This window comes from Anopheles ziemanni, chromosome 2 (assembly GCF_943734765.1).
Source record: "Anopheles ziemanni chromosome 2, idAnoZiCoDA_A2_x.2, whole genome shotgun sequence".
NCBI classification, from domain to species: domain Eukaryota; kingdom Metazoa; phylum Arthropoda; class Insecta; order Diptera; family Culicidae; genus Anopheles; species Anopheles ziemanni.
The window spans coordinates 74,343,867-74,370,139 of NC_080705.1; the positions used below are offsets into that span (position 1 = coordinate 74,343,867).

General features: G+C 44.6%; 1 protein-coding gene across 1 annotated transcript in view; it reads left to right on the top strand.

The window, feature by feature from the left end:
- Positions 1-26,273, top strand: part of LOC131294315 (uncharacterized) — a 50,366-nt gene that overhangs the window by 21,513 nt on the left and 2,580 nt on the right. The window contains 5 exon segments of the mRNA XM_058322362.1: positions 8,287-8,426; positions 11,958-12,070; positions 14,766-14,927; positions 16,848-17,135; positions 25,968-26,159. Of these exon segments, the coding sequence (XP_058178345.1) occupies positions 8,287-8,426; positions 11,958-12,070; positions 14,766-14,927; positions 16,848-17,135; positions 25,968-26,159 (895 nt within the window).

The window sequence follows — 26,273 nt, forward strand, 5'->3', positions numbered from 1 at the left end:
ACATACCCGACTTGACCCGTCGTGGAAAGGCGGAAAGTCGGAAAAGTTTCGATTTCCTCCCCCCCCCTCCCTCGTCCCGCGCCAGTTAACTTGCCGCACCGGAAGGAAATCCATTTCCATCGGAGGAAAAGAAAAGAAGACGATCTAAAGGAGGAAATAAAGCAAACACTTACATATCCCTACAACAACGAAGAGAATAACGGAACAAAATCACAGGGCTTGTGTACGGTATCTCCTTCCCCCTCCCCTCCGCTACCCTGACTACACAGCCGGGCCTGGTGAGCCAATTCGAAGGGGGAGGCTTTCCCGTAGAAAAGCTGAATGTGGCGTCTCTCGCAATCAGAAAGTCAAACAAGATACAAATAGCTCGGAACGGTCGCGGCTAACCACACAGGGACGCTCGGGGTGGGAGTGGGAGGCTGAGAGGAAGGGGAAAGAATCGCAGCCAGCCAGAGACACCAGCGACACGGACCGAAGGGCCGCGCCACCAACGAAGGGATGGCCGCCGATTGAAAAGTTGCCAAAAAACGGGGCTTGTGTGGTGTGTTTTCGCGTGCTGCGCGTTACGCTGGGCTTCCAGATGGGCTTGATAGCGATCCGATACCGTATCGTAAGTTTTGCCAAGTATTCCATTTTTTTGTTATATTTCTTTTTTGTGCGTGTGAGCATTCACGTTTGTTGTTTTTTTTGTTTCTTTTCACCTCTCGTCGATCCTCTTCCGGGTCCATCTGTTACAGAGTTTCTTTTGCCAAATGCTCTAAGCGTGACCTTTTCAATTTGGAGCCTGCGTTTGGATGCTATGATGTTTTGATGCTAACTTATACGGTTCTCCAGATATTTCATTTAGTTATAACATTATGTCAGTATCCTGCATTACTATTCAATCATACTATTCAAAATAATTGTTTCATATGACAACTATAATTTGAAGTGAGTGAAAACTAAGATTCTTGCAAAGCATTGTCAATATACAATAATAATATTCCCATTGAAAAAAAAAAACCAAAGAAAACCAAAATCTGCTAACAAATATTCTAAAAGTTGTAAAATTTTCCTTTCACATCGGCACATTTTTCGGTATCTCTTAAATGCATCAGTTTTAATGTTTTCCATTCTAATTTTTTATCGCAGTATTGCTAGGCAAGTTACAAGAACTATGCCGAAAATCTAGTAAAAAACTTATCATTGACTGATATGTCCATTTGGACATCTTTTTTCGAAAAGATGAAGGAATTGACGAAACCGCTACAAGTCATCAATTTTCTTTATCGGTTTATTTAACACGTTGACTGTCTAGCGTTTTTACCACACATGTTTAACACAACCAGTTTTGACAAAATTTGTTTATAAAATTTATTGATCCGTCGATTTTAGTAAACCAAGCAATGAATTAGCTTCCCAATGCGTTAGTTTTTGTAATTACTATAGATTTGATATTGCCTTTTCATGTGTTTATGGGTTTAAAACTTTTTAGAACTAATGACAGCTGGTTATCAAAACTGATGGCCATGGCAGTCAACGTTCCCAAAACGTATCTTACCGAACACCGAAGTTAGTAAAACCTCATAGGATCCATATGAATGCGCACGGTTGAAAAAGTTACGTTTACCATTTGGACATCGAAACACTGTTTTTTGTTCAGCCCGCTTCCACTGGCGCACGCAACACACTACAGGCTTCTTCCGCCTGGCCCTGCTCTCTATTGTTCTTGTTGTATTTCATTTATGGAATTGCTGCTACTGTCACCGATCACGCTTCCGTTTCCGCCTCTTCCCCTTTCTCTTTCTCTATCTTCATCTCTTATTCTCCTCCCTTCTTCTCGGCGCGCTCGGTTGCCCTGCGTTCAATCGTAGGCCAGCTGTTGATTTGTTCGATTATCTGCTGTTTATTTTCATCCGAACAATAGTTCGCCCACCGTTCGCTACCCTATACTTATCGTCTCTCACTCGTTCTGTCCGTTTTCCTCAGCCTCCGCCACTCTCGCTCTCTCGCTCTGCTCTGCTCTATTGTGCCATGTTTTATCTATATCATTCATCCACACCTACACTTTTCTCGTATCCTCGGCCGTACTAAATCACCACTACTTTCTACCTTCTTCTTCTTCTTCTTCTTCGTCTTCTTCCGCTGCCTGCATCGCTTGCGCACCCAACCACCTCCCCCCACCCGGTTTTCGTATCCCCGATCCCGGTGCACCCCGGTGGGTTTTTCGTGGTGATCTGCTGGGCGACGATTTCCTTCCTTTTGGCTGGGAAAATCGATGGCCGCGACTTACACAACACCATCCCGGGGCGCCCGGTTTCTGTGGGGTGGTGGGTTTTTCGATGGTCCCTGCCCGCGTGTGTGTGTGTGTGTATGTATATCTCGATCGGTAACGCAGGCACGCCCCCACACAGACACGGTCTCGGAACGACCGTACATTCTCGGACCCAAAATGGCTCTCGGACGGAACGCCACCGGATACGACGCATCGCCGTCGCTGGACTCGTTGCAGGCGCTTTCCCGAGCGTAGTCTCGGGGTTTCCCTGCCACCATTAGCCGCCCGTTTCCGCCGTGCTGCCCTCACGCGCACTATGCGATTGTTTCACGCTCCTAGCATCTTACGATTGCGAGATGCACTTCAGCACTTGCGGACTGGTAAATTAGTTTTCCTTAGTTCGGTTGCCACTTTCATTGCTTCCGTTTTCTTTTCTTTTCGTTTCCTTGTTTTCTTCTCCGCTAGGTTTTTTTCTTACGAATCATTGTAGTCCGTTGCATTCGTTTTTATTTATTGTATTTTGTTTTAGATTTACTTTTTTTCGGAACTGACATGAACTTGTTCCGGTAACGTACAGATTTGGATTTTATTTTTCTCACTTCGGATGTCGTTAATCGAATGAGTTTCGCTTTCCCGATTTGATTTACGGTCTCGTTCGGGGGCCAAAGCATAAATCCGGTCCGTTTCCCGTTATTTTCCCAACCTTGCTTGCGTTATTTGGTACCTTGACTTATTCATAGAACATTCGCTCTTGCATAACGATTGATTAGCGTAGCGTCCACTTTCTGCACGTTCCGGTCACTTCCGGTGGGGGGTGGGAAAGCTCGGAGAGGCCAGCGCAGGTGCAAACTGTGATAAAAATCGGTTGCAAACGGTGACTTTTGCCAAGCAGAAGCGAACTAAAACGAATTCGACAAGGATAAGCGCAAACACAAACACACATATCCAGAATTCTCCAACCAAAACACCAGACCGCTGCTGGCAGAGCCAAAACTTTGATTTGCGTTCGCAGTGCGATAACGCTTCCGCATGGGATTTTTGCATCGAGTTTTTTGTTTGTGACACATTTTTCGTTTCATTCTGCGTAGTTTCGTTTGCCAGTAGAGTTTTCCTCGCGTGCCAATCCTGCATCTCGGTGACTGTATGCTACGGTTGAAAACTAATCGGAAAACTAAATGTGGGGTAAAAGATAGTTGCTATTTTAGCTGGGTTAAAAAACCAGCATCAAATTCAACTTGTGCTTACCACACGTTAGGAAACTGAAACACAAAATTTGGTCTCCAAATTTAAACAAGGTGGACATGATATTTTTCTCTTTGAGTAATATTCGAGCTCGTTTCGTTTCTGACTGTGTGGAATTTATACAATCGAATAAATGTGCTTCCCGTTGCATATCGTTAGCGAATGTATTCCAATCTCGATTGCAGCAGAAAAACCAAATAAGGTCTAAGAAAATACGGTACTCTTTCAGTTTAATCAACTTTCATTTGCAAACAAATTTTATTTTCTTAAATATAATCTTTTATCACTAACGTATCAGTCGCTATTTTGTCACTCAGAAACATTGAGAAGCTTTCCCTAATATTCCTTAAAAGCGGGCTTCCCGGGGGCTTTTTATTTGTAATTACCGAGACCATAAATGAAAACCGTCACGAAATTGGATGGACGATTTAGGTCAAGCTCAATTGAAGAGCTATTTTAAAAGACAATTTTCAGATCCCTTTCACGGGCCACTGCGCCCGCCCGCACACCGCCCGAGGCGCAGTAATTGGGTTATTCTGTTCGCTTAAAACAAACGCCATCCGTACGCCTACCGGTCTAATTGTCGGGCGGTGCGGAAAAAGTGGAAAGCTTTTAACCAATTCCACCTAATAGCTGGTAGACAATGTGATTACGACAATATCCGAGCGAGCGGATCGAGCGCAAGCCGTCGCGAAAGTTGATTTTATCATCTGCCGAGGAATCTGTTGTCACGCTGAAAGCGACTACCACCGACGAGCAAACTGTGTGTGAAAGAATGCAAAAGCTTCCAGCACGCCGCACGAAGATCCAAAGCGCTGTTACACGTGTTACGGGCTAACGTGAAATGTTAAGCCTGTCAGATGTAATAAAACTCAACAAAAGTTCCTTCTCAGTTAAACGGCCGTAAACCAGGTCGGCGTAATGTGAGAAACATGTTTCGCGCACGAGCTGCTGTCAAAATCGCTGATGGTATTTATATTTGCCAAAGCCATCGAAATCCGCCAAGATTCAAGCCAACAACCGCAGCCGGGCGCTATTCAGTGGAAGAATACACCGAGCGCTTACTGTCATCTCAAGAAAATCAATCGCACTCGGCTCGCCGACGCTTATATAACGGTCCTGTCGGGACCGCTTTGCCACATTCCGTACTTCGGCCGTACTTCGATTCTTCGATTATGTCGCTGACGATGACGTCCAGTGTGGTCTTGTCGGAGCACAAAAATTTCCTTCCGATTAACTCCGGGCGGGGTGGCGGTCCTGGGGGCCGGTTCGGTTTTGCGAAAATGTAATTGGTTTTAGTCGATTGATCCATCAGGATATTCTCCGGATAAAGCAATTATGAATTGCAGTTTGATGAACCTGCCAACGGGACTTCTCCCCCAACGCAAGGCATCGTGGGAAATACAAGAAAAGTTTATGCTAGCAAAATTTTGTGCTGCTGGGAAAATGAACATTAAGAAAATAGGGTGATTTTTGCCGGGGTGTTGTTAAAGATCGCCAATGTTGAAGTTGTGTTAAATCTGCTGAATGTAACTTAAACAGTGTTCTTAAATAAACTTTTTTTTAAAGCGCGTATAGAATGGAGGACTGTTTATATTTATTACATTTTCGTTTATATCGATAAAGTTGATAAAAATATTTCACAACTTTTTGTATGTTGATACTAGAGAAAGTAATAAATAAAAAGCATGAACTTTCGCATTCTTACAACCACGTCCAAATAATTAGAAGTAAAGCCAATTGTATTGTTTACTCACTTTGGTTGATATTGAAGTTCAAGATGCAGTGGACGTAATAAAATTATTTCTCTTTTCGACAGAAAAATAATACAAGCTTCAACAACAGAAATTGACAATTATTATAAGGCGCAAAACAAATGTAGAAAAGCATTGAAATCAAATTGAAAAAGCTCAAATAATTTTCATTTCGTGTCAAATCTATATAGTTTATTTTTATAATTTTAATTTATTTGTAGTTATTTGTGAAACGGATTGAAGTCAATATCAACAGTTGAAGTTGTAGTATGTTTAGCAAACAGAAGAGGAATTATGATCATTTTATACTCCCAATAGTACAGCTTCAACTATACTCACATGACGCAAACCTGCAACTGTGGCAAAGAATTTTCTACCACTTCATTTTACCACTCACATTCAGTTTGATCGTAATTAATTTTCCGTCCTATGGAACGTTTGAGGATGAAAGAGGTGGGGAAACGATAATCTTATCGACAGTATTCTATTTAACATGACTTGCAAACTGAAGCCAATTTCATTCCTCGAGTCGATGATTCGCCTGTGATTGACGTAATACACGCAAACTAACTTAAACCATAATTGCATACGAAGTTGTAACGCATTAAGTTCGTTAACCATGTACTTAGTCTTCTCGCGAAGTAGCTTGTATTATGCTCAGCTTCTCGAGCTTCCTTTGCTCTGCCGGCTCGCGTGGGCTGTCACGTTCGTCTTGTGATTATCCCATGCGGCAATGGCACTTCTGCCAGTCAGCACACACTCATTCGCACTCCAAAGAGCTCGGCTCGCATCAACACTGATCCCGTGCCACGACCTCCGCTCCTTTCAGACGACAAATCAATATAATTAACACGGCCTCTCGGGGTGAAAAACCCCTCTCCATCGAGTGACAATCACTTTCGAGTTTGCCGAAGCACCACGATCACGCCGGGCTGATGAAAGCTTTCAGCCGGACGGACGTAAGTGTCATTTCCGGAGGCCCGCTTCCTCAAGGATTCGCACACTGTGTGATCCGTCCGCTAGCAACAGGCTTCAGCCGAGAAAGGCTCAAGTTTCTGAAGAGTCGCCGTGTGTGCGGCGTGTGTGCTCTAGCACCTGACCAGATGAAAACATTCCCAACCCGAACAACCACATACACACAAAGAGATACTTTCCTCTTCCCGTTCCCTCTTGGGGGTAGGTTGTGCCAGTTTCGAGGGCCGACTTAAAAGGTTCCCGACTTGAACTTTTAAGGCTCGCAATCTCCGAGAATCCCAAACCAATTTGCGGCCAGTTGACGACGGGAGGCGGAGGCATTAAGAACTCACAAGTGCCGGATTCGTTAGCGATACTACACAAAGCGCGCCCAGCCCATTCGTGGGTGAGAGGGGGTGGATGAATAGAACTAAATGGGTGTGGGGTTGGAGGGTGGGGAAGGGGTTTGGTTTGCGAAAGAAAAAAAGTTCTTTTGCGGTCAACCACGGCAAGGTCGATCTGCATTCAAAGGGTCGCCCATTTTCCATCCAGATACGCTGCCCATGTGTGTGCGTGTGTGTGCCTTTCTATGATGGTATATCGTTTGCTCGTGGCCATCTCGCTTTTGGAAGGATGGTAGTAAAAAAAAACAGCAGAAAAAACCTCCCTTCCAGCATCCAACCCTCTTGAGCTGCTGGGAAAAACCAAAGGCAAGACGACACGAGCGATAAAAGTCGAGCGAACGCCCACGGCCGCCTGTTCGTGAGTCGAGCGCTCTAGCAGCAGTGTGTCCTTGGAAGTGAAACGGGACGATTGGGGCAAAAATTTGTTTTAGCCTCTGCCCTCCACCCCCTCCCTTTCCTTGGTCTCCTCCTTGCGAGCTTGTTTGTAAACGTTGACCCCGTGGCAATGATGAGCTCCCAGGGTACGGTTGCTTTTGGTGAGGGTTGGGACGATTTATTGGAGCATTCACGTTGAAGAGCATCACGCATGAAAGCTCGTCACAGCCAGCCGTGGAGAGGGGTTTGTTTGGGGGGTGAAGGGTGCTGGACAACGAAGGAAAACATACTCCCATACACGATCGTCGAGTGCATGGCGTTGCAATATGGCGGCACCAAGCAGCAACAGCAGCAGTAGCAGCAGATCGGGACCAGCACCAGCAGCGGCTCTTGACCTGAATATACACAAGCGCTAGTAGCTCTGGATTCGCTCTGTTGGTTGACTCTTCCTGCCCGGCTGCCTGCCCGTGTGCAAGCCCACTTCACACTCGTGATTGGATGCAATCCATTTCTTGGCAATAACATGTACACATTCGCTTCACGTTTCCTTTGCCGCAAATGGTTTTCCCATTTTGGACTTTGGACTTTTCACTTCAGCTCTATCGATCGAGCGAGTCGGAGGTTTTTTTTTCGGTTTCTCCTTCTTTTCTTCTCTCATTCTTTTTATTTATATTTTCGCCCCTCAAGCCATTCGACGTCCATTCGGTTTTCTTGTTTCCCCCCACTTGCTCGATAGCTGATACTCGTTATGTCTTCTGAAACATAGTTTTATTTACTCTTAGCCATGTTTACCTATATTACTGTTTGCTACTGCCACTTACGCTGATAGTACTTGTTATACTTCTACTACTACTGCTACTACTTTTCAACCATTTTTCCCTAGAACTAGCACCCGTTAGCCTAGCGGATACGTTTTGCATCACTTTCGGAACCGAGTTTTTATCTTTAGATAGCGCTATAGAGTGTAAGAGCCATAGCCGTGTAGCCTGATGGTATTCTCATAGAAAACAAAACCAACAAACAAACAAACAAAAAAAGACACTAGAAACAAACCAGTAGTGCTGGCCGGGTTCAATCCACCCGATCAACCGCCACATTAGCACCGATCGCCGGGATTCGTTCCATAGAAACAAACATAGAAAGGCGAACAAAATACACACAATCAAAAAAAAATAACCGAAACAGAAAAGAAAGCAATAATATATACTACCTAGAATAGTCTGTCGTATTTCACTGTTTCTCTCTTCTCTCTTCCTCTTTTTTCCCTTTTTCCCTTTCTCTACTTTGCGTATTCTCGTTGCAGAAAGAGTTGTTTTTGGGTAGAATAGAACCCGGTTCACCTCGCGGTGAACGTAAAATGTCTTCTTCTAGCTCTTCCTCAATGAAGACTAAGTGGCTAAAAGCGTTCCGAAGCCTAAAACCGGCTGGTTCGGCGAACGATAGGTAAGTGGAAACCGTACCTCTTAGTCTCTATGGTGTATTTTCTACCCTTTATTTTTCCTCCCCCTTTACCTCTCTCTCTTTCTCTCTTTTTGACACACAAAATGGGAGGAGTGTGTGTGTGTGTGTCTGTGTTTTATCTCCTTCGTTTGTTCCAGTTCGTCTACTAATTTTTTTTTCTCTTTCGTTGTTTTGTGTTGCGCTTTATTTCAATCGCTTTCCAGAAGCAAAGTTTTGCTTCTACTGCCGAAACACGACCCTTCCTCCATTTCTTCTCGACTTCCATTACTTTTTTGTCTTTTTTTCACTTACTACTTTTTAACTTCCCGCATCTCCTTGTGCTGTATCTTAAGTTTCAAGCCTTTTCTTCTCACGTATCGTTCACGCTTCGCGTTTTAGCGTTTTACTCGTTCATCCTTTCCTGTTCATCATCTCTCAGCCATCCTTGCCATCATCCTGGCCTCGCCAGGCCTTGTCGCTTGATGACTTTTCCATTTTCCTCCCCCTGTCTCTCCACCACTACCATCGTTGAACCCTTTCAAACCGAACCGCTCTCACTTTAAATGTATCCGTAGACCTTGGAACCCCTTCACTCCTTGCCACCCCCATCCCATTCCCTAATCCAGTGAATCGTTCAGCTCCATTCAACCAAGGTTCATGTTCATTACCGGGAACCGTCCATTAGGCGAAGGAGGCCCATTCCGGGCGGCCCCAACCGGAGGTGCCGGGTGCGCCAACGGTTTTCTAGTGTGCCGCGGACGGTCCTTACAAGCGTGCGACTGCTGTCTGCAGGGCACCATCATTCCAGCCTTCATCAAAGATGATACCGCGGGCACAAAAGGGGCGATGTTTTGAGTCCCGTGCCGCTTTTTTTCATCCCTATTTTACCGCGTGTGAGAGGGAGGTTGGCTTGGGAGGAAGCGGGCAAAACTAACGAGCACAATAACGTCGGTGTCGGATCCTGGAGGAGGATCCTGTGTCATCCATTTGCCCGGCCCTTCCCGGAGCCTGGCCGTCCCTTACCGCGCAGGTGAATTAACTGTTTGCTTCCAGCTTTTAATCAGCACGGCAACGGTGTGGCGTCTATTGGCACGATTTGTTTCGCCATTTTTGCGCCGCCATTATGCGCTACCGTTTGCGCGTCGAATGAACGGTAAACCAGGCGAAAACATTTGCCCCAGTGACTTGCACTTGCTTTTGTTTTCCGCGGGGCGAAAGCGACCCGCCGGGTAGACACAAATGCGCAGCCATCGTTATTGCGTTCGGAGAGATTGTTTTGTTATTTTGTTACCCGGGAAAAATTATTTCGGCTTCTGTGCGTCCGGTGTTTCTCGAAGCGCAAACTGTCCCAACTGACCCACGGCCGATGTGCAAGTGATTACGTTTAGTACAGTTTTGTTTTAGATCATTAAGAGAACTGAGTTCTGCTGCTTGTACTAGGTACTTTCGAACAACTTAAACTCACTTTCACTTTGAAAAACAAACTCAAGGTTCAAGTTTTAACTCTCTGCGTTCTTTACATTTATTAAGGCTGAATTAATTGCAGTCAAACCAGGATTAGACAAAATGAAAAGTTTTCAAATTTCATCCATTTATTTCTTATTCAATTTTTATGCTTATTTTTTAATATTGATGTATATTCATGCACGTTTCGACTTAAAATAAGAAACGAGCCATCAATTATTATATTTTGAGAATCTTTTGAGAAATTCCAAATCTTTTGGCAGCCTTTTGATGAGGCCTGACATTGTGCTCTAGTTCCAATTTATATAGATTGACATACATTAGAGCGTCAGTTAAATGCTGTATTAGCTGTATTCGCTTTTTTTTTTAAAGAATTTTAAAAGAATTGTAATTACAAAGAAATTTTGGTGTATTTATGTATATTTTGTACAGATAGGCTTTGGAAGGGTCATCCCATGTAAATAATTTTCGGTTCGATCAATAGGAATCAAGTTTACTTTAATAGCCGACTCAACTTGTTCACCGCTGAAAGTCAATCACAAAAATGTTATTTCTAGCTCACAATCATCCTTCCAAAACATTCTTACATTTCCTGCCATTGTTTTATGTTTTGTCAAATGACATTCGTTCTAAAACGTTTTGTAGAGAAACCAACTATACCTCATCAATCCACCTAACATTACCTTATCCCACCCAAACAACTTTAAAGCTAGCGTGTTCTGTCTTCAAAAAACTGTATTTCATTCACCAAATCCTGAATGACACAAACTTGTGCATAGACGTTGTATCTTTAAACCGTTAACAAAAACATCTTTCATTTGATTTCTTTATTGCCTTCCGTTAACTTTTGCCAATCGGTAAACCCACATTAGTACCAAAACCAATCAAATGTACCACGCAGTGTCAACGGTGTTGACTTTGAGGTAACGACCGTGAAAAAACAAACCCGTACCGCATAACTATGCAACTACATATATCGTACCTATAATATTTCGTTTTGCTGTTGTGTAGTGTGTGCTCAGCATATTGCTCTCGTGCGAGACTATTCGTGTCGAACTTGTGTATAATATACTTATCTTAAAAACCGTAGCTGCAACCCCTTTCTCCCCAACCCGCCCCCGTTTCTCGGGGTTGAATCCGAGCGTTGGGCCGAGAACGTCGTGGATTGTGTCTTGGCAATCGTGCCTGTCAAGGACGATCCAACCGTTTAAAGCGTTCATGCTGTAGAGTCTTCGTTCGTGTAGTCGTTTCACCAGATAATCAAACCGAAAACCAATAGTCAATACTTCCCGATAGGCATATTAGCATTGCGTAGGGACGCTTCTCTGTCTATCGCTATAGCCATTATCTACTTTAGATGATTCACCATATATCTTAGCATCTCCATTCGCTCACTCAATTATGCATTCGATTGGATACGTTTTTAAACTGATTTATTTCCATTTGCTGCACATACCGCTTCCATATTTTCGTTATGTTTTCTTTTCGGGACATATGGCTTGTTTTTCATGAAATAAGTTTTGAAAATAAATACATCTTTTGTGTGTAATTTAAATTTAAATTGGAATATCCCACCCCATATCTATAACCTCCGCTTTTTTGCCCGCAAATTTTCCACTGAAAACTAAAAACTAAAGATCTGCAGTGAAACATATTTTAAACTCCGCCGCAAGTTTTGCTAGGTTTATTGCTTTATGTAGGATATGTGAAATGCTCTCCATTTTCCCCGCGATGGACGCCTGTTCCATCACCAACTGTACAGTTGCAAACTAACTAGTGAGCTTCCCCCTTGCTATGCCTGCCCCGCGGGCATTGTTGCCACGATCCGCTAAACGGTATTGCACTGTGCCGGGGAAAAGCTTTCCCTTCGCCGGTAGGCGTACAATCGTCATATCGGTCGGGATCGATCTCTCACCGTGGTCAGTAGTACCGCTCCCCATTACCCTAACCTAGGCGAACATGAGTGTCTACCTGCACGTGATACTGGCCGGCTTGAAGGGGTTGGCGGCAGAACACGGGCGCACTACTGCCAGCGTTTCTAATATCGATTCTTTACTACGGTCCTTGCAGGAAGAGCGGCAACGGCGCACAAATCCGCTTCGATGGCACCGATAATCACAACCTGCAGGAGTACACCTACAAGAAGATCACGCCGTGCGACGTGTGCTCGCAAGTCCTCCGAGGTACGTAGCTCACCCACCCCCTCTCCCTCTTCCTCTACCTCTCTCTCTCTCTCTCTCTCCTTCGAAGCACAAGCGCCAGCCTTCAGGGTTTTTCCTTGATCGATCCACCGAAGGCACCGGGAAACAAAGCGCTCCTAAATTGCCGTGAAACTTATCCTCGGTGAAAAACTTCACCGTACGAGTTCGGACCATAGTGGGCTGATTGGGCCACTTTTTGTGTGGTTTTTTTTGCTCTACCCTCCCGGCAACGCTCCCCCAACTGCCCAAAACCCCGCCCCGGGTTCGAAATAGATCGCCCCATTTTCCGGGCCTATTATGCCGAAAGTCGTTTTCCGTGTGCCGCGTGCCGTTTTTTCGGATCTTTGAATAATAGATGCGGATCTCAATCATCCTCCCCTCCGAATCCTCCCCGGGCAAGCGGGAGCGGGTAAGTCACCGCCACGGCACGGTTCGGTTCGGTTGTTGCCGCTCCTCCGGGCAGCAGGTTCTATGTTACATTTATGAAGAATGGCAGTTGCAAAAGATGCCCGCCGAGTCATGCTCTCGGCCGTTAAATAATTCACTTCACGCTAGCATCCACGAGCGTGGCTATTTTTGGGCAGTATCATGTCGCTTCTGCTGAGGGATGGCTTAAGTGTGTTTACATTGCACTTCAATATGCTTTTTTGTTGTTTGACTGTTAGTGCTTGACAACTAAACACTGCACCTGATTTTAGATGGACAAAACGTGCCTTGACAAGGACCAACAAACCTCTCGAGCTCTTAAGGTGCACTCCATCGTTGCACACCGATCACAGAACATATTGAGTTGGTTTCCGAGGATTGGCTGGGAACATTATTTAACAGAAGCGGGATTGTTCCGAGAACAGCAGAACTGCAGCATAAGTCCAATAAATCACATTTCGATCCAATAGAGCAACTGCGTTGCCCTATCTAATTCCAACAAAGTTGCATGTTTCCAATAACTGGTGATGATGGTTTTATGTTTGAGGAAACATTTTTTTTTATTTTTTTCTTTTTCTTTTTGACAGATTAATTTATAGTTTTATATTATTCAAATCTCATTAGAAAGACATGTAGTTCGAAACGGAACCTTTCACAGATGTTCATCTTCGAGAAAGAAAGAAAATAGATAAAAATTTTATTTTTTAGATCATGTTTTGCATAACATTTTTCAGTATCTGTATTCAAGTTTGTATAATAAGAAATTCTCGAACCGTAGGAAAATTTACCTCAAAGCTAAAACTGTAATAAGGCCAGTAGTAGCTAGCAAAATGGGACATTCCTTTCATAACAGATTATAAAATATATTTCCATGGTTTGAAACTTCAACCACTATTTTTAGAACAAGCAAAATATGTTCTGAATGATAAATTATTAACCAAATAAAAGATATCAAGAAATAAGACACCAACATAAATAAAATTCCAGATAAAAATTATGCTAAACATAATATAAAAATTAAAAATATAAATCCTCTAACTGTATGCTTTGATATTTTGTTGATAAAGTTGAGTTGATAAAGAGGCGACTCGGAAAGACCTACTAAACAAAATAAAGAAATAAGTTCTACGAATTGGCAATGCCAATGGCAATGAATTGGAATCGTGGAAAAAATACTGTTGGCCGGTGGCAAAACCAAACAATTTCCAGCCCGAAAAAGGTATCTGGCTCAATTTGTCCGCAATCATTTCCTACTCGACACACCGCTTGAACAAGTGCCACGTTCGAAAAGAGACATTTTTTGACGTGCCGAGGCCATGGCATAACCGTGCCCGTATGCCCCCCCGCAGTGTCCTCTAGAATCCATCCTCCCCGGTTTGGGTATAATACCCGGCAAAGCGTATTATAATTTAATTTCCAAATTATGGACAGCACTGTTGAATTGATCCGGCGTGGATGTGCTGCACCGGCCGATTGTGGTGAATAAATTATGAACGAAGGTAAAGGGGTGAGCGGTGGGAAGGGGGGGGTCTCAAGAGGGCAAGGAAGGATTGTTGCGAGGAGAGTAGTGGTGAACACGCCCCGTGGTCCGTGTTGGGAGTTTGGGACCCATTATTTCCAAACCCGTCCAAAGGCAAAGGACTCGTCCATCGAATGTAGGAGCGGGGCACCGGTCGGTGCTTCAATACATATACAGGAGCAATACAACATAGGATGGTACGGGACAAACCCTTTTTTTCGGTGCAACCTGGTGCTGGCACTGTGTCAAATGCTCCGGTGCGGTTAGCCATGAACAACACATCAACTCCATCCGTGTGCAGCCGAGCCGAACATGCCGGCATGATGAACTCGTGTGCCATTATGAGTTTTGCATTTTTCTTTTGAGGAACACTCCCTCCCGTTTCGTGTGTGTGTGTGTGTTTGTGTGTGTGTTGGCTGAAACGAACCCGACGGTGCTGCACCTGATGCACCTGACACATAAACTCGCACCCAAAATGGGCCCATGTCTTACCCCTCGCCCCTTCCCTTCCCCCGGACCGGGCACGGGAAGGTCTCAACGGCTCGACGGTCGATTGTGTCCTGTCTACAGGTGTCATTTTAACGTAATTATTTAACAAACGAAAGCATTTTTAATTGATTCCTCATTCCTGCCAGCCCTCCCAGGGGGGAACCGGTGGACCGGTCTGCACCTGCGTCTGCAGCTATGATTAATCGAATTATCCGCTCGCTTCCGGGTTTTTCGTCCCCACAGGACACACGCGGCAGGGCCTCCGGTGCCGGATATGCAAGGTGAACGTGCACGCCGACTGTGCATCGCAGCTACCGAAGTGCCAGGTCAAGCAGAAGCTGCTCCGCCGCCAGAAGAGCACCTCCGAGATCGAGAACCGGGCGGCGGCCGAGGTGGAGGAAGAAAGTGAGTACCCGAAAGACCAGTTTCCCCGCCCCAAATACCGACGAATCCGCGCTGCGGGCCAAACCAAAAAAAAAAACAGAAGCAAAACCAAAAAAAAGAAACCCGCTTCCCGTTTCGTTGCGAGGATCGTGTTTCCAGTCCTCGTTTTTCTTTTCTCGTTTTTACCTCTCCTTCCCTTTTCGTTCCACCGAACCAGTTTTCCGCGTGGTTTTTTTTTATCAGTTTTTCCTCCTCGATTAGCCCGCGGTTTGCCTGTGGCTCGGGAAACACGCTGTTAATCTGTTTTCCCATTTCGTTTCGTCCCGTGTTTTCCTTCAGTGTCGAACTAACCATGTTGGTCCGCCGTTTTCCTTTGTGTACGTGTGTATGTGTGTGTGTTGGTTTTATATTCCTGCGTGTGAGCGGGTGCCGCGTGTGGCACACAAACGGGGCAAACCGCATTATCGTAATCATGTTACCCATCCGCATACTGACCCCGTGAGCCGCCGATTAACAGTACTTACCTCTGTGGGCAAAAGACACAGACAAAACAAAGCTGCTTTACCCGATCATTACGGCATCGTGTCACTAATTAAAAACTGATAAAATCACAAATAATGCGCCAAACCTCCTAGACACCGGCAGAGTTCCGGTGGCTATAATTGCTAGCGAATGACTGCACTTACTGCCTGATAGATGTCACCGTGCTGTGAATGATCGTGTGCGCAAATGTCAGTATACTGTGTAAGTGTTTGTTGATGGCTTCGCTGTTTCGTTTCCCCTTGAGGTAATGTGTGTGTATGTGCTTGAAATGGAGTGGTAATCTGGGATTCTGGGATCGCGATCGCTGCGTAATAAGAGGTGGTATTAATACTGAAAGTATCAACAAGACATACAGTTTGTATGGAGTTTTGTGAGATCAAGATTTAGTACTAGAACATCCAGGATTTCCACTTATCGTTCTACTGTTTAGGGCCCTTTTATTTCCCACATACTCATGTTTAAATTTCTGTCTTAAATTCACCAAGTGAATTTGAAGAACTTTGAACGAGCTTCTAATTAGAAGCTTTCATAATTAAGTTCTACGCTCAGAAATGAATTCTCAAGACTCACTTTTACTTCATCCTGTATATGACCTGCTTCCAATTTCTTGAGCTTGAATATATATTTTCATTTACCAATAAGGCTGTCTTGTATTGTAATTATTTTTATACTGATAGTGTAACGTATTGGATATCGTCATGCATCGTTAAAATGATAATAATGTTAAAAGACAGAGTTCTTCTCTGACGAATTCAAAATCCCAGGATCCTTTGCCGGGTTTGCTTGTACTTTATATTAGAAAGAGTAGTGGATAGTATTTTCAATACTAATTGCCCATTTAAAGTGTTGGAAAGTCTCTTGGATAGGTAAAATATTGTACAGGAACTGAGCAGAATATTATTTAAACAAAGCAACTTAATTGCCGATCGGTAAGAGCAGTAAAATTCTTAGAATGTAAGCCAGAAAAATGGTGGACAATCTGTTGTTCTCTTCGCCCTTCGGTTGTTCGTCGAGGGAATTACACCGATCGCGATCTTCATACTGTTCTTTCCTTTTCTACTAGCAGCAGCAACGAAGCCCGTCTCGTGGTGCATTGTTTCGTTTTTGTTTAATTTTTGTTTACCGTGTAATTGTAGTTAACTCCCTTTCCCACCCCGTACACCCTATGTTTCATCTGACACTTTCTCCGTATCGCTCCGCCACCTTTATTAATTTTCCTGTTCTAACACGTGTACGAATGAAAATTGCGAATAACAACACACAGGCACTTAAACAACCAACCAAATCAATTTAAAGAAAACAAAACCAACAAACCCAGCAACGGCAAAAAAAAATCGTCACACCCCGTTCGACCCAGCAACTACTAACAACGAAACCCTCATGATCCCTCCTCAACAGAGCCAACCGACGTCGATCAGATATATCAGGTCCTTAAGCAGGCAAGGGAAATTTCCAGCGGCAAGCTGGTGGTCGAGGCGTCGAAAGGGCCCGCGGCACCCGGGACGACCCAACCAGCCGGCCCCAACCAGCCACCCGCGAACCCTCCGCTAGACATTCCCGTAGTGAAAGTGCCTGAGTATCCGGACCGTGCGCCATGGCGGGGACCAGTCAAATCTCAGGGGCCAAACTATCCACACCAGAAACAGGGACTGACTGCGCCCGTGACGACGGACATGTCCAGCTCAGGTCCGCGAAACGAACTCCGCCTCCGGAGTGCCGAAACGCTTTTATCCTTTTGGTTTCTTCTGTCTGTTTTTTTTTTGTCTAATGATACTTTTATATATTTCCGTTTTCTTTCTTAACTGTACATGTTACGTTTGCTAGTTCCGGTTTTGTTTCGACTGTCTCCGCACCCGTGTCCCGTTCGGTTTGTTTATAGCTCTCTCGCTCTTTGCGCCTGTCTTTCTTGTTATTCTCATTTCTCTGTCGCTCTTTGCTACCACTTACTACTTCTTTTCTCGCCTGGTTTCTTCTAGTTCTTACCCTGTCCGCCTCTCTTGTTCTATGTTTTTTTTATTATTTGGTCCGTTCACCCATTAGCCTATCTTCTCCAATTCTCCAACCGTCGATTAGCACTAGAGTTCAGTTCACTTTCGTCCGTAGATGGCTTACACTATTGTATTGCAACTGTTTTACTCTACTCTACTAGTGCTACTATATTTATTACTACCATCACTACCACCATCTACTACTGCTGTTGTTTCTACTACTACTACTACTATTACTAGAAGCCGCTGTTGCTGCAAGCGCAAATGCACGGGGTTTGGTTTTTTCTTTCTGTTGTTCCTGTACATAGTTCTTCATCCGTAGTGGGAAAGTATCTTTACCATGATCGTTTCGTTGCTCGCTAGTGAACGTTTGCCTTTTACGACGTTAGTAAGTCTCTATTCAAGGTGCACAGTTGAATTTCGTATTTGTAGATCGTAGTTAGTTGGCGTTTTTCGAAGGTGTAGTACCGATTGATCTCCTGTTTCCGTCCCGGCAATACGGTGGTATGTGTCCTGTCCGTATGGTAAGGGTTGTGCTGGTAGACCAGTGTAATCCCATGAGTCTGATTCTTCCCAAAAAAAGTTTGTGGGGGATAAAATTAAAAGAATTCTTACTTCTAGAAGCGAGTAACTTACTCTGCAAAACGTGAATCAATTTAATAATTGAAACTTAAATTGATTGGTGATTTTCAATCATTTTAATTGACATCGGATAAAAAGAGTATCCACGCTGGTTCTTCTTACGAGACACGTAACTTTTTGAAGCAATGGAACAGCCAAGTCTGTAACTACTCGCTTCAATCCCATTCCTCAAAACACTTGTTCTTTAATAGTTTATTGTTATAAATCAACTCACCGCTACTAATAGATTATTGTTTACGTACAGTTAATGGTATTAGTAAGAAGCATTATTATCGACGTTGTGACACAAATTCAGTGATAAGCCCCGTCTGTGTTTGGCGGCAAACTTTATGATCCTTTGAGCAACTTTTGTTGAACTTCTGTCCCTCTTTCTTCTTCGGCTCGTACGCTCCAATGGGTCCAAAACGGTCGCTCACATCCATTCATCAACCCCTAGAAAGACACAATTCTCACCCTCTACTACTTCCACCGATTTCCCACCTTCCCTCTCTCCCAACCCACAATCTTTGGAAAAAAATACCACATGGAATAAAACGGTCACTTGTCTTAATCCTCCTAAATTTCGCCCAGATATCCGCGTCCCCATCACAAACCCACACACGCACCAGGTGGCGGCCATCGATTCGGGGGCCCGGCGTCGGCTGTTCGCCGGCTTCCGGCCCATGTCCGGCTTCGGAGTGTTGCGGCTGCGATCGGCACAGCATCGGTCAATTTCACTACCCGAAAGTAAATAACCGCATTCTGTTTGGTTTTTGTATCCGTTTCGTTTGGCGTTCTCGTCGTGTACAATTTTTAGGTTTTATTTTTCTCTCTTTCTCTCTCTCTCTCTGTAATGGCGTAACTCTTCATTCTCTGTTTAACGTTCGCTCCCTCAATCTCTTTGTGGATCTTTTGCGTTTGATTTAGTTTCATCGTGTGTTTTTTTTTGTTTTCATTCAAACAATCGTTGTTCAAGTGAAATTTGATCCTGTCAAACGGAATGAGTGGAATCCCTAAAACCCCCCCTCTTGACCCCATAGTGTGTGTTTTGTGATAGATTTTTGTGCGTGTTTTGGTTGTTTTTTTTTCTTTCTCTTGTGCCGGTTGTGCATACAAAAAAGAACTTCCTTTCAGCTCCGTTTTCCTTTAACCGCTCAACATTGTGCTCGTTTGGATTTTACCCCGTTTTAACGTTTTGATGTGCTCTGTTTTGGCTCTTTTTGTCGTCTACACAACTTGTTTTAGATCAACACCTCACCTACCACTCGCTGTTAGACGTTGTGCCACCCAATGCTCCCCCCCCGATGTTTCTAGGGAAACTATCACACACATTTCCCCATGCAAACGAATTTTGGGCCACCATATCGTTTCCCCTTCGCACCTCCGCTCTTCTAGATAGTGCTGCGATCTTTCTGCGACCCTTTTCCTTAATTTTCCTCTAGACCGCAGATTCAATTTTTCCACGTTGTTTTGTGGTTTTTCCCGGTTGCAACCGGATAATTTGCTTCCCGATTCATTCTGTTAGACTTTTTTCTTAGTCTTCACGTGTGTCTGTGTTTATATACTTGTGTTTGTGTGTGGATGGTGTTTTGTTTTTCCCCGTATTTTACCCCAAAAGAAAGCTGTTGAGAAAAAAGGGAAGCCACTGAAATCACGAACACACACATCCCGACCACAAATACATCAACTAAATTCTGAATGCTTAGCATTGGGATGGGGCAAAAAATACATACGACGAAAAAAAAAAAGACAATCCAGCTGGAAAAACCAATTAGATGCCGTACGGATGTGATTCCCCATGCTTCATCCATTGAATTGTTCAAGATTTTTCCAATTTCACATACACACACCCCCACACAGACGATCTCCGGATCCGTTTGACGACGATCAATTGTTTCGCCATTTTGCCCGAACCTTCTCCATTTCCCCTCCCCCCCTCGAGGCACGTCCCCTTGGATTTACCAATGGGAGGAAAATGGGCCCATTGTTCGCTACTGGAGAAAATGATTTTCCTGTTGATCGAAATCCTTCCATTATTGAACCTTCTCAACAATAGCGGGGGTGGCAAGGGAATCAGCGGTGGGGGAGTGTAGTACCCTTATTTTAGGAGGCATGTGGGTTGGTGGGCGCGCTTTTGCACGGTTGGAACGGAATGCGAACGTATCCGCAGCAAGAAGGTAATCGATTAAAAAACAACTCTGAATGATGGCCTGCGCGTTGCACGCTCGGTTTGCTGTGGTTTTTATTTATTAAGTTTGTTTGCCGCGAGTTTTCTTCCCTAACACCGTACTAACATCTTTGCATCGACATTGTGTGGCCAGGAGCGACCGAACCCTTAACCCCGTTGTTCGGATCGACCGTTAACGATGTATGTGGATTTCCGCTTGCCGGTTTTACTGTGAGAAAGACAGAGCGACACGAACAAACGCGTTCGAGCCCACCTTGGTGGATGGTGCGGATTTGTCATATTAATGTTATCCTGGTTTTCTTCTACTCTTTTCGTTTCACCGTTTTCGTTTCGTTCCACGTGTTCCACTACTCTAGCGGAAGAGGATGACATTATGATATCGACGCGCCCGTTCGGGCAGCCACTGTGCTTCGTGGTGGAGGAACCGCCCCCGGAGGAGCTGCAGTCGGGCAAGAAAGATGGCAAACGAAAGAAGTAGCCCCGACCCCGACCGCGTGCGCGTGTGTGTTTGTGAAATCACGGCCAAGCCAAGAGGAATCCAGAAACGGAGGCGATCCTAGTTTATAAGCCAATTGCGCATGGACAACCGTTTGATCTATGATAAGCAGAGAAGAAGCGAACGTCAAATAACCCCACAAAAAAAAACCGAGCGCACACAGTGTCTGCGATAAGCTTACGAGATGCTTACGATTTACGTTAACTTTCACGAAAACAAATGTTTCCAAAAAACCCAAAACTTGACCAGCTCAACACGAAGACGGCACCCCCACACGAGGAGCCACACATGGAATGGTGTTTTCCCATGTTTTTAGGTTTTATTTACGTTCCGCCCGTTCGGGCGGATGGAAAATCCTCGCGCGCCAGGAAGAAGAGAGAGAAGAAGAGAAAAACAGTATGAAACGACCCGCCGGGTTCGATTTCGACCACATTTTTGAGTGGAAAATCACATCTAGCAGCCGCATGGTGCGCACCAACCCTAACCCTAAATTATGGTTTACCTCCACCTTCTCGGTGCCCCGAAAAAGGAAGGAACATCATTCCTTCACGCAAGCAAGGAACGCTCCATGATTATGTTTCGTACGACCAGTGGATTACGACCGGATAAGCTAGCAACCCAATTTGTCCTTCCCCGTCCCGCCGCCACCAACACCGCCATCGCTTCCCGTTCAATCCGTTATCGATTGACTTGCGGGCGTTTTCCGACACCGACCCGACCGGCGAATGACACGAAAATATCATTTCACCCACCCCCCACCTCACATCCACCAGCGTTGATGTTGTCGCGTTTGGATCGCCCTCGGTGGGGGTGGGTACTACGGAACGCTGTAAACATTGAATTTTCCCCCGCCGCTGGCCGAGGAGGGAGGGAAAACATGTTTTCGACGCGTCGGTAATTTTGTCGCGATTTTGCCCCGATAATGGCGTCAGAACCAGCGGCGAACTAATCTTCTGCTCGCCCTCCCCCACCCCGACCGGGGTTTTCCGGAATCGCACAGATTAATTGCGTTTTGTGTGCGTGCGTGTGTGTGTTACTGGTGGCACAGAACCAACTGTTCGCGTTCCCTATGAATTAAGAAAAGCGACCACCGAACGAAGGGTAAACATGGCGTTCCCTTCCGAAAGAAAACAGATTAGCGAAACGGTTATCGAACGCACTGTGATACAAACAATAGCGAACTAGCGAAATCTCTTCTTGTATCTTCGGAACACGATCACGTACATACACACATACACACACACAGAAAGACGTCCACTATCACGAGTCCCTTGAAGTGCATCTCTAGGTGAAATGTGTGTTAGTCGAGTGCACGAACGTAAAGTACCCAATAAATAATGTGTCATGGCCTCTCGAATCGGGCAGAACGGTCCCCGGATTTTGTTTGCCCCTCCCCCCGGCACCCCACTTCGTCCATCTTCTTCCCTCTCTCTCACTCTCTCTCGCCCCAAGATGTAAGGGGAGAGTTGGGTGGTTTATCATATTATCCGAAAACCTTAGGTCCGTCTCCACCAACGCGTCGGTCAACGTTTCTCCGGAACGTGCGTGGCTTCCGGTGATAAAGCATTGTACCCGAACGCGCCCCTCCCCCACCCCCCCCCCCACCCCCCCCACCAGTCTCCGACGATTGTATCAGTCCAGCTCCTTTGGCGCTTGTAAGCCGCCGACAGGAACAACCGGCACCCATTTAGGGCTCGCCTAATGCCGAAACTTATGGCCTCAGCTTAATGTTTCTATTGGCCGGAATTATTTTACCATGCCGTTCCGCCGACAGAGGGTTTTTTGATGGACGCAACCGATGGTGGTGGCGGGAGGATGCTGGATGGCCCCACTGCGAAGGACGCCTTCCGGCAGCTCTTGGTTCTTGCTTCCTCCGGAACCGACGATTTGTAGGCAAATGAAGAAATGTTTCGTTTCAATTGGAGGGGAGGGGAAAGGGGGTTCCGTCCGTCGAAAACTGTAGAAATGGTGTGAGGGGGAGGGGGAGGGGTGGAGGAGTGGAAAACACATTAAGCCGAATATGAAAATTTGATCTCGGGAGTATTTGCACAAATTATGCGATCTTTTTCCTACTCCTCCTCCTCCTCCTCCCTCTCTCTCTTTGCTCCTCGCTTTCCTCCTCCCATTCGCAAGGGTTTTCCCTTGGCCGGTGTGTGCTACCTGCTACCGTAATGTTGGTTCGATGGATCGAGACAGATCCGGATCATTAAAATACGTATTATGCAAAAAAGGGAAACAAACATACTGCCCATTATGCGCCCGAGCGCGGGCTGTTTGTTTTATCTTCGGCACCTTTTTGCCAAAGCTTTCCCCCGCACTAACGAACGAGCCCTTTTGCCAGGCCGGAAGGGAAGCATTGGTGGTGGTGGTGGTCGTCGACCAAAGGAAAAGCATAACAATCCATTGGTTTCCCGTTCCGGGCAATGCCAGGGCACGGAAAACCCCGAACGGAACACGAACGCCAACGGTGTTCAAATAATGAAAGAAAATGCGGATTAAATATGAAAAGAAAGGCGCACACATACATTACGGCCGGTACCGCCGTAGACGGTACGCTGTCGAATGGATGTTTCGGAGTTTTTTATTAAATCGTTATGTTTTATGTTGTTCCCGTGAAAGATACAGGTTGTGTGGGTTTTCTCTTGTTTTGTTTCGTACCTCTAACACATCCTTGAATTTCCAAACCATGCGTTGAAAGTTTCGAACCGACCAACGGAACGTGCCAAGATCGTAAACATTAATGGTAGGAAAATGTTTTCCTCTTCACTACACAACCGAGCGATCTGCTAAGCAATATCGATTCTGTTCGGCGTCGCTTCTAAACTCTACTATGATCGCAGACCTTTCTACCACATGCGCCGGATATTGGTTTCAGCATTTAATTTAAAAACATACACACTTTTAAATTTTCCACACCGCCTACTTCGATTTGATCTTCTGAAATTTATTTTAATCGTTAGCAATGTTCTCAACCGTCGTAACAACAACATAGCAGTAAAATGAAAAATCACTCACAAAATCGTTAGGCACGTTCTAACCGATGCATCGCGCTGCTTTCATAACAGCCTAAAGTTAGGCAATTGTTGAAAACCTACTTTTTAAAACTCCGCATAGAATGGCTGTTAGTTATTTTAACTGTCATGAATTTTACCAGAACAGAAACAGTACATTATGTTTAAGATTCTCGATGCTTTAGAAAAGCTTCCGGAATTAAGATTCTTAATTTGCAAAATACGGTTAGGTTCGGAATGCTGTGTATCCTTTCCAAACCCGTCGCATTATTGTATAATCCCCACTCGAGCGTGTTTAATAATTCTTTTTCCCCGCATTGTTGACATTTATCTGTATTGTTTTACCAGCTCGTGCATTGTTCAGCCTTCACATGCAGCGTTTTCTCATATAGAATTTTCCCGAAGCTCGTTTCCATGTTTCTAGCTCATCCCCGATGTGTGTATGTGCGTTTGTGCGGCTTTTAACAATGCCATTATGTGTATGTGCTTTGTTGCGGTTGCGGTCTCCTCCTTGTGTTAATCTCCAAACAAAAGCCGAACTTACAGACACTTCCCAACCTGCACGTCACGACTTGCATGTTGATATTTTTTGTTCCAGCAAAAACAATTCCTAAGCTGGCACAAAATAAGGGTTCGCGTATCAAACGCGAGAAGGCGAGTCACCGATCGCGAGCATAGTTCAAGCCGCCGTTTAACGCGCACGAGGACGATGATTTTATAATCAGCGTTGAATAATGCAAACAAATCATCGGTTCAAATAATCACCCTCAGCTCGCCCGTTCGCACCGTTGATCGCTGATGATGCTGCTCTCTGCTCGGATGAAGCCGACAAAGTGCTTTTTCATGTTCGAATGGGAATGGTTTTTCATTTGCCGATGAATATTTTCCACCTTCATTAACCTACTTTTGCGCACGACGTACTCCGATGCATTTAAATTCACCGGAACTGAAAACGGTTCCCGATGCCTGTCAGCGATACATATCACCCTTTGCCGCTGAAACGCAATGCGAGTTTCTTCCATAACACATCGAGTGTGTGAGGTTGGGTGTCTTACATTTTTTTGTAACTCTGGGGACGTTAAAATTTCGTAATTTGTTTACTGTACTCGCAGTAGTTACCATCTCGAGTGAAACATTGTGTGTGCAACGCAAAGAATGTTGTTGTCTTAGAAGAGATAATTTATGTTGTTGCTTGTCATTTTTGTTTTTGTACGATAAACAAACCAACAATAAACCTTTTTAAATGTAATCGCAATATTTTACTTTATTCTGGTATAACAAACTGAAAATAAGCTTTAAATAACACAGCATGAAGTATATTTTAAAAGATTTTAAAACTGTATTGCAATTTCATTTTAATGTTGGATTATGCCATTGAATGCATTTTGTGCAGACACAATGTAATGCAAGAAAAAATCAACTCAAGTTTGTACATAATTAGATAACTGATATGCTAAGCAGGTTTTGAACGATAAATCCAGTTTTGACTAACTTTTACTTTTAATATCAAAGCCAAAAAACAGGTAGAGAACATGTAACAACAAATCCTATTTTTCTTTCTTTATTCCAATAAGTGGATGTTAATGCTTCTGCAAAAACATTTTCAGTTGTTTTATCTATTGAAATGTTTTCAATTCAGTTAAGTAAAAACAAATGTTCAAATTTCTTTCCTACTTCAATCGGGAATGATACATTTGTGTCAAGAAGTTAATCAAACTTAAAGTAAAATATATTGCTCAAAAGGTTGGCTTTTTTTTCGTAACAAAATTTTCAAAGAAGTTAATGCGTTCTTTAATCTTATATATATGCATGTTTAGTTGTCTTAAATCTCTACTTATAAACAAACAAATATTTTACACAACTACACACCGATCAATAGATGTGTTTTCAACACCATTCAATCGCTTCTAGACGCTCACGTTGATCACACAAGACACACACCGAAACCGCACCGTTAGGAAAAGCGAACACGCTTCGTGCTCCTAATAGCACTGGTTTACACAACACCACCACTGTCGCTTCGCATGCATTGTTTGTTCTGTTTTTTTCCTCTACTTTTCCACAACGGCGAGCCCAGCTCGGCTGTGTCGTTTCCGCTCTGCTCTTTTCTACCGCTTTCCCGAGGCTTTTCTTTTGCGTCTTCCGCTGTGCAACCGATGTCGTTGAAGCGAACAGTAAAATAATTCCGTGTATCGTGTAAAACTAACATTGTAGCACCGCATTCACCTCGACGCCAAAAGCTGAACCTTAGAATGAAATCACTCAGCTTGGACTCACCAGAATCGTCCGAATTGCATGGGCAAATTCGACGGCGACACCCGGGACCGCCCGGTCACGGTGGCCACGGAGGTTCTGGTGGTCACTTAGAACACAGCACGCCGCCATCTAACAATAGTAGACTACACTGTAAGTATTAGTCGGGCGGGCCGAGGTCCCGCCCCATCTTTCCATATAGCAGTCGCGAGAGCAAGATGCACCGCTGTCTCATTCCCCCTCTACTAGCTGTCCATTCTGCCGTTT